Source organism: Mus musculus, chromosome 19 (genome assembly GCF_000001635.26).
Source record: "Mus musculus strain C57BL/6J chromosome 19, GRCm38.p6 C57BL/6J".
Classification (NCBI taxonomy): domain Eukaryota; kingdom Metazoa; phylum Chordata; class Mammalia; order Rodentia; family Muridae; genus Mus; species Mus musculus.
Window position 1 is genome coordinate 13,748,857 of NC_000085.6, and position 17,481 is coordinate 13,766,337.

At 38.5% G+C, this 17,481-nt stretch overlaps 1 protein-coding gene across 1 annotated transcript; it reads left to right on the top strand.

Moving 5' to 3' along the window:
• The first annotated feature begins 251 nt into the window (after positions 1–251).
• On the top strand, positions 252–1,199 carry Olfr1494 (olfactory receptor 1494). Its single transcript, NM_146990.1, has one exon. It carries the CDS (start codon positions 252–254, stop codon positions 1,197–1,199), a length of 948 nt encoding a protein of 315 aa, NP_667201.1.
• The last annotated feature ends 16,282 nt before the right edge of the window (positions 1,200–17,481 follow it).

The following is a 17,481-nucleotide window of genomic DNA, read 5'->3' on the forward strand; positions in this document are numbered from 1 at the left end:
CAGTTTTATTCAGGAATTTGTCTGTAGACAAACATCTCCATTACTAAGATTTCTAAGGAAAAATATGTCAGACTTTTAATTGTGAATATCCCAATATTGGGATTGAAACTAAATTTTAAGAAGGAAATCATAGAAGAAAAAGTCAGATTCAGTCTCCCTGATTTTCCTCGGGCTTGAAGCAACTCAGTAAATAAGAGACTGCATTTTCTTTGTTTATTTGTTTGCTTGCTTGCTTGCTTTTCACACTAGACATGCTGACTGGGAAGTCTGTCCTCAATCAGTCTGGGACCACTGAGTTTGTGTTCCGTGTCTTCACCACTGTCCCTGAATTCCAGGCTCTTCTCTTCCTCCTCTTCCTCCTGCTGTATTTGATGATCCTCTGTGGTAATGCAGCCATCATCTGGGTAGTGTGCACACACAGTGCCCTGCACACACCTATGTATTTCTTCCTCAGTAGTCTGTCTGTCTTGGAAATCTTCTACACCACAGATGTGGTGCCCTTGATGCTTTCTAACATCTTTGGGGCCCAGAAACCCATATCACTGGCTGGTTGTGGGACACAAATGTTCTTCTTTGTAACTCTAGGAAGCACTGACTGCTTTCTCTTGGCAGTCATGGCCTATGACAGGTATGTGGCCATCTGCCACCCTCTACACTACAGCCTCATCATGACCAAGAAGCTGTGTGTCCAGATGGTGATGGGCTCTTGGAGCTTGGCACTGTTTCTCTCCCTGCAGCTCACTGCCTTAATTTTCACCTTGCCCTTCTGTGGACATGACCAGGAAATCAACCACTTTCTCTGTGATGTGCCTCCAGTCCTGCGCCTAGCCTGTGCTGACATTCATGTGCACCAGGCAGTCCTCTATGTAGTGGGCATCCTGGTGCTGACAGTCCCATTCCTGCTGATTTGTATCTCATATGTGTTCATTGCTTCTACAATTCTTCGCATGCGCTCTGCAGAGGGTCGCCAGAGGGCCTTCTCTACCTGCTCCTCCCACCTCACTGTGGTCTTGCTGCAGTATGGTTGCTGCAGCCTTGTATATCTGAGGCCCCGCTCCAGCACCTCAGAGGATGAGGATCGCCAAATTGCCCTGGTCTACACCTTTGTCACGCCATTACTCAATCCTCTGATTTACACCCTTCGGAATAAAGATGTGAAAGGTGCACTGAAGAACTCCATCTTCCATAAAGCAGTCTGAGGGGAGATAAAGATGTTAGGGGACTTGGGTGGTGTCTGTCAGTTAAACCATTCAACTGAAAAGGACAAACAAAATTAAATCACGTACTTTTGTCAATATAACATTACATTAAAAAAAAAATCATGCACTACTAATGACACACATTCCTTCTTTAAGTCATAGAATAATTTTAAAATTTGAATATAGCTTCCAATATGGGAGCACTGTTCTACTTAACTCAATTGTAAGGATTCTCATTTCAAACAAGACAATTACTTCACTGGGAACCTCACATACATGCTGCTTTTGAATAAAGACTTCTATCTATTCACATACCTGGAGTCTCCTAAAGAGGCAGAAATGTTTATTCTATAAAAGGGGGTTACTTACATTTTAAAGGGGTGAATATTTTCCAAAATAAATGTTTTTCTCTGTTTGCTGTGAAGATTTAGTCAGCATTTGCTTATTTTATGTATGGGTTTTCTTTATACTAGAAGTTTCTAATGGTAACGTCATCGTTTTCTTCTCGTACAGAAACGGGAATTAACTTACATTGGCCAAGCAGCTAAGGAAGACTAGGCTAATGTACCAAGACCAAACCTTTGTGGCTGTAGCATAAAGCCTTTCTGCTAAAAATTTTGGCATCAAAGGCTCTTTCACCCTCCTCTCCACTTTCTTTCTTGATGAATCCCGGTCCTGGATGCTCTCAGATACTCTTCCTCCCATTTCTGCCCGAGGCTGGTACTTGTTTATGCATCTGCCATCCAGTGTAGAGATTAAGCTGTGCAACACTCATTTAAACACATATTTAAGTAGAAGTCACTAAACTGTGCTTCACAATAGATTATCTCTGCTCAGTGTCTTGTGCATAGCAAAGAACAAAACTTACCATGAGTTATTTTCTCCCACAACATCTATTAGAATTTGCTAAATCCAGGCTATAAAATGAGAGTGGGGCCCATTAGCTCTAAAGTCTATGAGCTTTTGAGCTGGTGTAAGAAATTGGAATAATTTACCTGAATATCATGAATATGTCAATATTAGGTCCTGAAAGGTTTCAGGTCTTTGAGCCTATAATTTCCTGGTGTATTTTAAAATGTCTCAATGAAATGCTTTGAGACCAAGAATCCAAGTTTAATCCACCAAAGTACAATAGTACATTAATGAGCATTAAATTAATTTTAACCATATACTTCATGTGGTTCACAGTATTATAGGATGACATAATAAAAACTATATATGCCATGGGTAAGAGGATAACTTGTAGAGTAAGCTTCCTAAACAGACTAGGAAGTGAACTCTCACACCAGATGCTATTATCAATTGACTCATCTCATTAGCTGACTACTTCACTCTAATTACCACCTAATTAACAGTCTTTGCTGCTACATCCATGTTGTTTGAGCTGATAATGAACCATTGTGATAATACTTCTGACACACAATACTTTACATCTTATGGACTCAGAAGAAAAGCCTAAGTAAAAAATATAGTTTTGCTTTTCTGTGTAGCCAACAAGGGTCAGATACAGACACAGCATGAAAGTTCATTAATAGCATCTGTGTCAGTGGGGTAGGGTGGTCTTAGTCTTGCCGAGACTGGAGGGAAGGGAGGGATGGTACTCCCTTTGGAGTCTTCCCACTCACCTCAAAGAAGGGGACTGGTAATAAGGAGGAACACGCGAATGGAAGAATGAGGAGAGGGGAGAGGGGGTTGCCACCAGGATGAAAAGTGAATAAATTAATGGAAAAAAATACATTTTTGTAGGAAACTGGACTAATGAAAAACATAGAATGCAAAGGGACATGAAAATAAATGAGCATTCTTTTCTCTGCTCCATGGATTTCAAGTGTGAATTCCCCCTCTAAAATGAATGCATATTATATAAGTATATGAAAGAAATAACTTGCATGAACTGCGATTCTAGCAGTAAAATATTATGTTATGATGAAATATATTTAACCAAAGCTAAGCACATACATAAACATAAGAAAACCCATATATAGCAAACCAATAGCCAACATCAAACTAAATGGAGAGAAACATAAATCAAACCCACGAAAATCAGGGTCAAGACAAGGATGCCCCCTCTTACCCTATTTATTCAGTATAGTACTTGAAATTCTTCCCAGAGCATTTAGAAATCAGAAGGAGGTCAAAGGGATACAAATTGGAAAGGGATAACTCACGATATCACTGTTTGCAGGTTATATAGTATACATAAGCAACTCCAAAAAGTCCACCAGACATCTCCTACAACTAGTAAATAATTTCAGCAAAGTGGCTAGACGTGAAGTATACTCAATCAAATCAGTAGCCTTCCTCTACTCAAAGGATAAATAGGCTGAGAAAGAAATTAGGAAATGACACCGTTCACAATAGTCACAAATAATATAAAGTACCTTGGTATGACTCTAACTGCTAAGCAAGTGAAAGATCTGTATGATAAGAACTTCAAGTCTCTGAAGAAAGAAATCAAGCAAGACTTCAGAAGATGGAAAGATCACCTAGGCTCATGGATTGGCAGGATTAACATAGTAAAAATGGTGGTTAGCTTCTTGAGTTCTTTATATATTTTGGATATTAGCCCTCTATCAGATGTGGGGTTAGTGAAGAGTTTTTCCCAATCTGTGAGTTGCCAATTTGTCCTTTGCCTTATAGATGCTTTCCAGTATCATTAGATCCCATTTATCAATTCTTTTTTTTTTTCCTGCTTATGTTTGTTTGTTTATAGTTGGATAATTTCTTTATTTACATTTCAATTGTTTTCCCATTTTCTGGTCTCCCCTTTAGAAACTCCCTATCTTATCCCCCTCCTTCTGTCTCTATGAGAGTACTCACCACACACCCACCCACTCCCATCTCCCTGCCCTGGCATTACCCTACACTGGAGCATTGAACACCCTCAGGCCAAAGGGCCACTCCTACCACTAACGTCCAACAAGGACATCCTCTGCCACATAAGTGGCCGGAGCCATGGGTCCATCCATGTGTACCCTTTGGTTGGTGGTTCAGTCCCTGGGAGCTCCGGCGATCCGGCCAGTAGTTGAAACTGTTGCTTCCCTCTTCAGGGCTGCACCCCCCCCCCCCATTTTCTTCAGTCCCTTCTGCAACTCTTCCACTGGGGACCCCATGCTCAGTCCAATGGTTGGTTGTGCATATTGAGAGTATCCTCCTCTGTATTTGTCAGGCCCTGACAGATTCTCTCAGTCGACAGCCGTATCAGGCTCCTGTCAGGAAGCACTTCCTGGTATCCACAATAGCGTCAGGGTTTGGTGACTGTATATGGGATGGATCACCAGATGGAGCAGTCTCTGAATGGCCTTTGCTTCAGTCTCTCATCCACACTTTGTCACCATATTTCCTTCTGTGACTGCTTATGTATAACACACACACACACACACACACACACACACACACACACACACACACACACGGTAGAAAAACGTAAGAAGAGGCTTGCTAAGTCCTTCCTTTTTTGTGACTGAGGGGAATGTATTTATTTTATGTTTTTTTATTAGATATTTTCTTCATTTACATTTCAAATGCTATCCCTAAAGTCACCTATACCCTAACCCTGTCCTGCTCCCCAACCCACCCACTCCTGTTTCCTGGCCCTGGCATTCCCCTGTACTGGGGCATATAGTCTTTGCAAGACCAAGAGTCTCTCCTCCCATTGATACATTGATGGCCTAATAGGCCACCTCTGCTACATATGCAATTACAGACACAAGCTCTGGGGCTACTGGTTAATTCATATCGTTGTTCCTTCTATAAGGTTGCAGACCCCTTTAACTCCTTGAGTACTTTCTCTGGCTCCTTCATTGGGAGCCCTGTGTTCCATCCAATAGATAATTGTGAACATCCACTTCTATATTTATCAGGCACTGGCAAAGCCTCACAAGAGACAGCTATATCAGGGTCCTGTCAGCAAAATCTTGCTGGCATATGCAATAGTATCTGGTTTTGGTGGTTGCTTATAGGATATATCCCTGGGTGGGACAGTCTCTGGATGGTCCTCCCGTCTCAGCACTGAACTTTGTCTCTGTAATTCCTTTATGGGTGTTTTTTCCCCATTTCTAAGAAAGAGCAAAGTATTCACACTATGTCTTCCTTCTTGAGTTTCACGTATTTTGCAAATTGTACCTTGGGTATTCTAAGTTTCTGGGCTAATATTCACTTATCAGTGAGTACATATCATTTGTGTTCTTTCTTGATTAGGTTACCTCACTCAGGATGATATCCTCCAGATTCATCCATTTGCCTAAGAATTTCATAAATTCATTGATTTTAACAGCTGAGTAGTACTCCATTGTGTAAATGTACCACATTTTCTGTATCCATTCCTCTGTTGAGGGACATCTGGGTTGCTTCGAGCTTCTTGCTATTATAAATAGGGCTGCTATGAGCATAGTGGAACATGTGTCCTTATTACAAGTTGGAACAACTTCTGGGTATATGCCCAGGAGAGGTATTGCTGGATCTTCCTGTAGTACTATGTCCAATTTTCTAAGGAATCCGCAGGCTGATTTCCAGAGTGGTTGTACCAGCTTGCAATCCAACCAGCAAAGGAAGAGTGTTTCTCTTTCTCCACATCCTCGCCAGCATGTGGATGCTGAATTTTTTACCTTAGCCATTCTGACTGGTGTGAGGTGGAATCTCAGGGTTGTTTGGATTTGCATTCCCCTGATGATTAAGGATGTTGAATATTTTTTCAGGTGCTTCTCAGCCCTTCCTTATTCCTCAGTTGAGAATTCTTTGTTTAACTCTGTACCCCATTTTTAATGGGGTTATTAGATTTTTCTGGAGTCCAGCTTCTTGAGTTCTTTTTATGTACTGAATATTAGTCCCCTCTCAGATTTAGGATTGGTAAATATCTTTTCCCAATCTGTTGGTAGCCTTTTTTGTCTTATTGACATTGTCTTTTTCCTTACAGAAGCTTTGCCATTTTGACGTCCCATTTGTCGATTCTTGATCTTACAGCAACAGCCTTTACTATTCTATTCAGGAATTTTCCCCCTGTACCCGTATCTTCGAGGCTTCCCCCAATTTTTCCTCTATAAGTTTCAGTGTCTGTGGATTTTTTTTTTTTTTTTGGAGTTCCTGATGCACTTAGATTTGAGATTTGTACAAGGAGATAAGAATGGATAGATTCACATTCTTCTACATGATAACCACTGGTTGAACCAGCACCATTTGTTGAAAATGCTGTCTTTTTTCCACTAGATGGTTTTAGCTCCCTTGTCAAAGATCAAGTGACTATAAGTGTGTGGATTCATTTCTGGATCTTCAGTTCTATTCCATTGCTCTACCTGTCTGTCGCTGTACTATTACCATGCAGTTTTTATCACAACTGCTCTGTAGTACAGCTTGAGGTCTGGCATGGTGATTCCACTAGAGGTTCTTTTATTGTTGAGAAGAGTTTTTGCTCTCCTGGGTTTTTTTTGTTATTCCAGATGAATTTGCAAATTGCTCTTTCTAACTCTGTGAATAATTGAGTTGGAATTTTAATGAGGATTACATTGAATCTGTAAACTGCTTTCCACAAGATAGCCATTTTGACTATATTAATCCTGACAATCCATGAGCATGGGAGATCTTGCCATCTTTTGAGATCTGCTTTGATTTCTTTCTTCAGAGACTTGAAGTTCTTATCATACAGATCTTTCACTTCCTTAGTTAGAGTCATACCAAGGTATTTTATATTATTTGTGTCTATTGTGAAGGGTATTATTTCCCTAATTTCTTTCTCAGCCTGTTTATCCTTTGTGTAGAGGAAGGCCACTGATTTGTTTGAGTTGATTTTATATCCAGCTTCTACATTGAAGCTGTTTATCAGGTTTAGAGTTCTCTGGTAGAATTTTTAGGGTCACTTATATATACTATCATATCATCTGCAAATAGTGATATTTTGACTTCTTCCTTTCAAATTTGTATCCCTTTGTTCTCTTTTTATTGTCTAATTGCTCTGGCTAGGACTTCAGGTACTATATTGAATAGGTAGGGAGAAAATGGGCAGCCTTGTCTAGTCCCTGATTTTAGTGGAAATGCTTCAAGTTTCTCATCATTTAGTTTGATGTTGGCTACTGGTTTGCTGTATTTGCTCTTATTATGTTTAGGAATGTGCCTTGAAATCCTGGTCTTTCCAAGACTTTTATCATGAGTGGGTGTTAGATTTTGTCAAATGCTTTCTCAGCATCTAATGAGACGATCATGTGGTTTTTGTCTTTGAGTTTGTTTATATATTGGATTACATTGATGGATTTCCAGATATTAAACCATCCCTGCATCCCTGAGATGAAGCCTACTTGATCATGATGGATAATCATTTTGATGTGTTCTTGGATTTGGTTTGCGAGTTTTATTGAGTATTTTTGCATTGATATTCAGAAAGGAAATTGGTCTGAAGTGCTCTTTCTTTGTTGGATCTTTCTGTGGTTTATGTATCAAAATAATTGTGGCTTCATAGAATGAATTGGGTAGGGTACCTTCTGTTTCTATTTTGTGGAATAGATTGAGAAGAATTGGAATTAGGTCTCCTTAGACGGTCTGATAGAACTCTGCACTAAACCCATCTGGTCCTGGGCTTCTTTTGGTTGGGAGACTATTAATGACTGCTTCATTTACTTTAGGGGATATGGGACTGTTTAGATTGTTAATATGATCCTGATTCAACTTTGGTACCCGGTATCTATGTAGAAAATTGTCCATTTCATCCAGGTTTCCAGTTTTGTTGAGTATAGCCTTTTGTAGTAAGAGCTGATGATGTATTGGATTTCCTCAGGTTGTATTGTTAGGTCTCCCTTTTCATTTCTAATTTTGTTAATTAGAATGCTGTCCCTGTGACCTCTAGCTAGTCTGGCTAGGGGTTTATCTATCTAGTTGATTGTTGTGGATAGCCTTGGGGCTAATTATATTTGATGTTAATTCCATTCTCCTGTTAGTTGTTGCAAACAAGAATGAGTCAGCACTCAGGTGATTTCCTGTAAACCTGTTTCCCATCTTAATTTGTAAAATAAAGGAGATCTGATGATTGGGCAGATAAAAGGGAAGGTGGAACAGAAGATGAGAGGTAGAGAAGAAGGAGAAAATGGAAGAGGGAGAGGACTCAGAGGAGGAGAAAGAAGAAAAAAATGTAGAGAAGAAGCACATGGCCTGAAGAAACAGCAAATTCTAAGGAGTCTCATAGATGGAGAAGATGGTAGTATAGCAGTAGATCTGCCCCATCTAGGCACACAGGATTTAATCATAACTGTGTTGTGTTTTTATTGCTGGGGCATATTTGGGAGGAGATTTATTGCAACAATCTCCTTAGACTTTATAAATTTCCTTCTATGGTTTCTTAAAGATATGTTATATGCCTTCAACATGGAATTATTCTCCCTCTTTGCACAAAATTTATAGATTTGATAATTTTTGTAATGCCATTGTGTGCGTGTGTGTGTGTGTGTGTGTGTGTGTGTGTGTGTGTGTCTATGTGTGTACACACATATAGTTCACATAGTCATTTGTGATTGAATAATCCAATGTCTCTATTTTGTCTTTAAGCTCCAATATTCTTCCTTCTATGTGATCCATCCTGTTTGTGAAGCTTTCAACTGAGTTATTTTTATTTTTTATTTTTATTACTCACTCCATTCATTTACATCTGAAATGATATCCCACTTCTCTGTTACCTCTCCACAAAAACCCAATTCCACATCTGCCCTCTTCTCCATTCCCTTTGCCGCTGGAAGGGTGCTCCCCAACCCACGCATCCTCTTTTGCCCCACAGCTCCAGAATACCCCTATGCTGGGGCATCAATGGATGGAACTAGAAATTATCATTTTGAATGAGGTAACCCAGACACAAAACAACACACATGGTATATACTCACTCACTAACTTTAATGTAATTTCTTTTAGGAAACTTTACTGGTTCTTTCTCACAACTCTTAATATTTTTTTTCTTTTGTCTATAGTATTGTAGTTCTACAATACTATCATGTTAAGATATTTTACTCTGTCCATGTCTTTGAAATTCCAAATGCCTTATATACCTGTAACTACATTATTTTATATGATCTCTTAGAGATAGAGGCAGGGAGGAGGTGTAGGATGTGAAACAGTCAGAGGGTGGTGGACCAGGAAGGGGATAAAGTGTGGACTGTAAAAAGTGATTAAAGAATAATAACTAAAAAGAGAATGTTGAGCATTTCTTTAAGTGCTTCTCAGCTATTCAACATTCTTCTGATGAAAATTTTCTGTTTATCTCTCTACCCCATTTTTTAATTGAGTTACTTGTTTTGTTGAAGTCTAACTTCTTGAGTTCTTTAGGTATTTTGGATATTAGCCTCTATAGGATATAAGGTTAGTGGAAACCTTTTCCCAATCTGTAGGCTGCTGTTTTGTTCTACTGACAGTGTCCTTTGCCTTACAGAAGCTTTTCAATTTTGTGAGATACCATTTGTCTATAGTTGATATTAGAGTGTGAGCCATTGGTATTCTGTTCAGGAAATTGTTCCTTGTGTTGATATGTTCAAGGTTCTTTCCCACTTTCTCTTCTCTTAGATTCACTGTATCTGGTTTTATGTGGAGGTCCTTGATCCAGTTGGACTTGAACTTTGTGCAGGTTGATAAATATGGATCAATTTTCATTCTTCTGCATGAAGACTGCCAGTTAGACTAGCAGCATTCATTGAAGATGATTTCTTTTTTCCATTTTATGGTTTTGGCTTTGTTGTCAAAAATCAATGTCCTTATGTGTACAGTTTATTTCTGGGTCTTTGATTCTCTTTCATTGATCAAACTTCCTGTGTCTGTATGCAGTTTTTTATCACTACTGCTCTGTATTACAATTTGAGATCAGGGATAGTGATTCATCCAGAAGTTGTATTATGGTTGAGAATTATTTTGACTATCCTGTTTTGTTTTGTTTTGTTTTGTTTTGTTTTGTTTTGTTTTGTTTTAAATATGTGCGGCTAAAAATTGCTCTTTCAGTGTCTATAAGATCAAAACCTCAAGCGATAGCACATGATGGTAAGAATGTAGAGAAAGGGAAACACTCCTCTATAGCTGGTGGGACTGCAAACTTGTACAATCAATTTGCAAATCAATATGGTGGTTCTTCAGAGAATTGGAAATAGTTCTATCTGAAGACTTTGATATACTACTCCTGGGCATATACCCAAAAGAAACTCTACCATATCACAAGAACATGTGCTCCACAATGTACATAGCAAATTTAATTATGGTAGCAAGAAATTGGAGCTTCCAGATGTCCCTTAACTGAGGAATGGATACAGATAATTTGGCTCATTTGCTCAATGTAATACTATCCAGATATTAAAAAGAAAGACCATGAATTTTGCAGGCAAATGGATGGAACTAGAAAATATCATCCTGCATGAGGTAACCAAGACTCAAAAGAATAGGAGCTTAGCATGGCTGTCTTCTGAGAAGTTTTACCAGCACTTGACTGAGATAGATACCTATAATTACAGGAGAGTATAGGACTGAGGTCAGGGACCCCAGTGGAAGGCTTAGGGGAAGAATTGAAAGGATTGAATAGGGTGGTAACCCCATAGGAAGACCAAGAATGTCAAGTAACCCAGACCCTTGGAAGCTCCCAGAGACTGAGCCACCAACCAAAGTGCATACACAGGCTGATCTGAGGCCCTGAGTGCATATTTAGCAGAGGTCTCTGCCTTGTCTGGTCTCACCTCAGTGGGAGAGGATGCACCTAATCCTCTAGAAACTTGACACCCCAGGTTGCAGATACCCATGAAGCACCCTGTTGGAAGTGAAGAGGAGAGTTGATGGGGGAAGACCTCTGTGAGGGAGGGATGGGAGTGAGGCAACATTTGAGATGTAAATAAATAAAATAATTAATCACAGTTAATAATAAAAATCTGACTACATTCTCCACCCTTATGTAGTGCTTACATCTGTTTTCCCCATTGTATCATTGTAATTCAATAATAGTACATTCTTAAATACATTCAAAAATGCATTTGTAAGTGATAAAGTTCTAACATTTAGAAATTTGTTTTTATCTCCAAGATCAATGAAAGTTGGCAAAAAAAAATGATTTTGTGGAAGACACAGTAGAAAGGACCAGTGCTAGTTGTTGTGTTTAAGACAGTGTTGAATAATAATGAGTAGCTGACATTCAGACCATGTGTCAACTTACACAAAATATGCACTGCTGGGACTAGACAAGGCTGTCCACTCTCGCCCTACCTATTCAACATTGTACTTGAAGTCCTAGCCAGAGCAATTAGACAACAAAAGGAGATCAAGGGGATACAAATTGGAAAGGAAGAAGTCAAAATATCATTTTTTGCAGATGATATGATAGTATATATAAGTGACCCTAAAAATTCCACCAGAGAACTCCTAAGCCTGATCAACATCTTCAATGAAGTAGCTGGATATAAAATTAACTCACACAAGTCAATGGCCTTTCTGTACACAAAGGATAAACAGGATGAGAAAGAAATTAGGGAAACAACACCCTTCTCAATAGTCACAAATAATATAAAATACCTTGAGGTGACTCTAACTAAGGAAGTGAAAGATCTGTATGATAAGAACTTCAAGTCTCTAAAGAAAGAAATTAAAGAAGATCTCAGAAGATGGAAAGATCTCCCATGCTCATGGATTGGCAGGATCAACATTGTAAAAATGGCTATCTTGCCAAAAGCAATCTACAGATTCAATGCAATCCCCATAAAAATTCCAACTCAATTCTTCAACGAATTAGAAAGGGCAATCGGCAGATTCATCTGGAATAACAAAAAACCGAGGATAGCAAAAACTCTTCTCAAGGATAAAAAATCCTCTGGTGGAATCACCATGCCGGACCTAAAACTGTACTACAGAGCAATTGTGATCAAAACTGCATGGTACTGGTATAGTGACAGACAAGTAGACCAATGGAACAGAATTGAAGACCCAGAGATGAACCCACACACCTATGGTCACTTGATCTTTGACAAGGGAGCTAAAACCATCCAGTGGAAAAAAGACAGCATTTTCAACAAATGGTGCTGGCACAACTGGCTGTTATCATGTAGAAGAATGTGAATTGATCCATTTCTATCTCCTTGTACTAAGCTCAAATCTAAGTGGATTAAGGAACTCCACATAAAACCAGAGACACTGAAACTTATAGAGGAGAAAGTAGGGAAAAGCCTCGAAGATATGGGTACAGGGGAAAAATTCCTGAATAGAACAGCAATGGCTTGTGCTGTAAGATCAAGAATCGATAAATGGGACCTCATAAAATTGCAAAGCTTCTGCAAAGCAAAAGACACCGTCAATAAGACAAAAAGGCCACCAACAGATTGGGAAAGGATCTTTACCTATCCCAAATCGGATAGGTGACTAATATCCAATATATATAAAGAACTCAAGAAGGTGGACTCCAGAAAATCAAATAACCCCATTAAAAGATGGGGCTCAGAGCTGAACAAAGAATTCTCACCTGAGGAATACCGAATGGCAGAGAAACACCTGAAAAAATGTTCAACATCCTTAATCATCAGGGAAATGCAAATCAAAACAACACTGAGATTCCACTTCACTCCAGTCAGAATGGCTAAGATCAAAAACTCAGGTGACAGCAGATGCTGGTGAGGATATGGAGAAAGGGGAACACTCCTCCATTGTTGGTGGGATTGCAAACTTGTACAACCACTCTGGAAATCAGTCTGGCGGTTCCTCAGAAAATTGGACATAGTACTACCGGAGGATCCCGCAATACCTCTCCTGGGCATATATCCAGAAGTTGTCCCAACCGGTAAGAAGAACACATGCTCCACTATGTTCATAGCAGCCTTGTTTATAATAGCCAGAAGCTGGAAAGAACCCAGATGCCCCTCAACAGAGGAATGGATACAGAAAATGTGGTACATTTACACAATGGAATACTACTCAGCTATTTAAAAAAATGAATTTATGAAATTCCTAGGCAAATGGATGGACCTGGAGGGTATCATCCTGAGTGAAGTAACCTAATCACAAAGGAACTCGCACAATATGTACTCACTGATAAGTGGATATTAGCCCAGAAACTTAGGATACCCAAGATATAAGATACAACTTGCCAAACGCATGAAATTCAAGAAGAACGAAGACCAAAATGTGGACACTTTACCCTTTCTTAGAAATGGGAACAAAACACCCATAGAAGGAGTTACAGAGACAAAATTTGGAGCTGTGACGAAAGGATGGACCATCTAGTGACTGCCATATGCAGGGATCCATCCCATAATCAGCTTCCAAATGCTGACACCATTGCATACACTAGCAAGATTTCGCTGAAAGGACCCAGTTATAGCTCTCTCTTGTGAGACTATGCCGGGGCCTAGCAGACACAGAAGTGGATGATCACAGTCAACTATTGGATGGGTCACAGGGCCCCTAATGGAGGAGCTAGAGAAATTACCCAAGGAGCTAAAGGGAAGTGCAACCCTATAGGTGGAACAACAATATGAACTAACCAGTACCTGGGAGCTCTTGTCTTTAGCTGCATATGTATCAAAAGATGGCCTAGTCGGCCATCACTGCAAAGAGAGGCCCATTGGACTTGCAAACTTTATATGCCCCAGTACAGGGGAACGCCAGGGCCAAAAAGGGGGAGTGGGTGGGTAGGGGATTGGGGGTGGGTGGGTATGGGGGACCTTTGGGATAGCATTGAAAATGTAAATGAGGAAAATACCTAATTAAAAAATCTGAACAAAAAAAGACAGTGTTGAATAATAATGAGTAGCTGACATTCAGACCATGTGTCAACTTACACAAAATATGCACTGCTGTGAGACTCAAAGAAAGAATCATGTAGAATATGGTTCCTGGTTTCCAATGCAAGAGAACCTGGAAATTCAAAAAGGTTTTCATGAAGTATACCTTGGCAAATGGAAAAAAAAGAAATTAGAAAGAGTTGAACACATGACAGAAATATAGACAGACAGACAGACAGACAGACAGACAGTTTCCCCTGGATGAGCTGCTACCAGCTTTGAATCTTCCTTTCACAGTAATCATGAACTACGTAAATAGATCTGTTGAGAAATAGTATTGTGAAGAATTTCTCACAAAACAATGTATTATATTACATTTTAAAAATATTTTTATTTGCCTTTCTTTGATATATTCATCTACTTCACCTTCCTAGTATTTTTCTTTCTAAATAACACACCAAAACTTAACTTTTTGCCCTGGGCTATGATTCCAAAGGTTTTTCTTAAAACTGTAAAATAAGTAACAATTCTGAATTGTCCTTTATGGATGAATTATGAAATAAAGTAAAATGTTCTGTCCCCACTTTATTTCTTTTGTAGCTCAGTCCAGATAAGGAAACAAATAAGGGGATGACATAGAAATATAGAACAGAGAGAGAGACAGAGACAGAAAGAAGGCAGGTAGAGGACAGATTATAGATACTAAAGAACAGATGATTGATAGATAACCAATATACCATAGCTAAAGATAGAGGGAGACAAGTTTTTAGTTCATGAGAGCTGATATGGGACAGATAGATGATTGATGATTGGTTAATAGATATTAGATACATAGGTAGATGAGGCAGATGAGATTGATAGATAGATAGATAGATAGATAGATAGATAGATAGATAGATAGATAGATAGATAGATAGATAGATAGATAGATGATACTAGCAGAATACATTATTATTGTTCAGCAACACATAATTTGTTTTCTATATTAAATGTGAACACATGTGATTTAATATACATAATATTTGTTGTTAAACTATAGGATTGATACACTTCTTGAAAAAATTAGAATGAATTTTCTTGACTTAGGTGAGAAAGAACTACAAAATTGTTTTAATGATGTTAGAAGACAGGGCATATTAACGTGCATGTGTATATACAGTTTTCCTTAGTTTTGTCTATTTCAGAGTCTGTTATTCCATATTTACTAGTGATAAAAGAAACAATTCAATATTATTTAGTAATTATTCCTCATTATTATAAGTATAGATAAATTTGCTTTCCATTTAGAAGTCCTGTGTAATAAATCATTGGTTTTATAGACTGTTTTCTACTCTGGCAGCCAATGAAAAGTATAGTGGTCAATATCTGTGTTCTTCTACAGATGGAATCTTTTTCGTTTGGTGGCAGGGGAGTCCATCTCAATATTCTACAAATTTACCAAATACTCTAATCAGCATAAGAAGAAAATATAGAAGTTTAACTCTTTATGTTCCTCCACTTCCCAGGAATATCACACACACACACACACACACACACACACACACACACACACACACAGCAAATAGTCCACTTCCTTGGAACAGTAATAGCAAACTAAGTCACAAGAAAAAGGTCACAGAGTAGGAACAGTGCCGAAGAAAGTGCAAAGAAAAGATAGTTACCTCTCTATTCCTTGTTGCCTCCCAGACAACAATGTAAAAATAATTGTTTCTCTTGAGAAAAGCACCGTGGGGATATTGTCTCCAAGGAGCTGGGAAGAGGACGATATCCCATGTGAGCCACTGTGATTCCATGACTACATTAACTCTGAGTCTAGTTCTAAGCAGCCAAGGATAGATGCTTTCATTTCTACCTCTGCACTGGTAAGTGCAAAAGCTTTAATGTCCAGACCCCAGTAAGTTCTATGATTTTATAATAAGTCAGAGTTGTGGAATTTTTAAATTTGACCCTTGATTTTAACCAGCTAGAGGATCACCTTAAAGACTCAAAACAGATTACACAACAGTCCTAGTAGCTTTGAGAAGTAGAACAAGAAAACTAGATTTTATATCTTCAATTGAAAATATACATGTCTGGAAATTTCATGATGTATGTTTTTAACAGGTGAATAATACTCCATGGTGTAAATGTAGCACATTTTCTTTATCTATTTTTTGGCTGAGTAATTTCTAAGTTGTGGAAGTGTCTCGTCTTACAAAACTTGAATTGTGATATTTGGTTAATATTCACGGGAGGTCTTTCCTTTTCTGAAGAGAAACAGAGAAGGAGTGGATGGGAAAGGCAGAGGTGGGGAGGAGGAACTGGGAGGAAAAGAGACAGAAGAAACTGATCTGGAAGAAAAAAAAAACTTTTGAAGAAGAAGAACAAATGAAAGAAAGAAAATACCCACGTTTCTGTTGTGGCCAATCCACAAAAACAATCTAGAACTTAAACACCAAAAAAAAAAAAAAAAACTGTGAAGGTATTCTATGACAGTTATAATCCCTAAATACATGTTATCTGTTTTGGTTATTTTTCAGGAAGTCTACACATTCACCAAATATTCTCTTCTAATCAGCATAAGGAGAAAATAAAGAAGTACCTCTCAACATATCTCCACATTACAGAAATATACTTCCTCCTCAAATCTGAAAGGCAAGCATCTCAGGAGAGACAGGTGAACCACTACTCCAGAAGAGCCCTTCCTTCATTTATCTAGTTTCAATTGTATTGTCAATGATTTTTCAAATTCTCCACAGAAACAAAAACCCCTTAAGAGACAGTGATAGTGTCAATGCTAAAATAAAGAAAGGGAAAATTAACAAAATCCAAATACTACTTGACTTTCATACTGGTATATCTTCAGTAAATCTCAATAAAAACCATCCTATCGCATATCCCTCCCTATCTCTAGGTGACAACCTGGAATGAATCGGTATTGTTCTGTCCATCTCTAGTTAGAAAACATCTTTTGTTTTAGTAATTAAGACCCTTCTCCTGTCATAAAAAGTGAATCTCAGTAAATGTGAGAAATCCAGTTTCCCAACCAGTTCATTACATGCCTTCCTTGCATGCACTGAAGCTCAGGTCTCCTACATGTAGGGTCTCTCCATTGGGAACCATTCAATTATATTCTACTGGGCTTTAGGTCTACATAATCCATAACATTTTGTCTATCCTCATGACTGTTATTTTGGTTAGCCATTCTAACAGTTTCATATTTCACAAGCATGGAAAAAGTGTAGGAGAGAAGCTAAAGCATTCAGTTCTCTTGTCAGTTGTTATCACTTGGTTCCTTACAAACAGCAGGCAAATTTTCTCATGTGACCATTTTGGAGTTGTTAAGAGTCTGCCTTTGAACAATGTGCAATTATATTGTTCCCTGACAAGGATAATAAAGTTTCTCTCTTTGCTCTTAAAAGATTCCTCTTTCATTTGACAGACATCATATTACTATTTTCTGTCAGTTTCATCTACCTCAGCAACCTGTGTTTTTAATTAGTGTCCTATCAATTGTGCCCTGAGCTTAAGTGTTTGTTTTGGCTGAACTATCAGGATCATACTGAAGGTCTGTTTTTTTTTTTTTTTTTACTTGTACT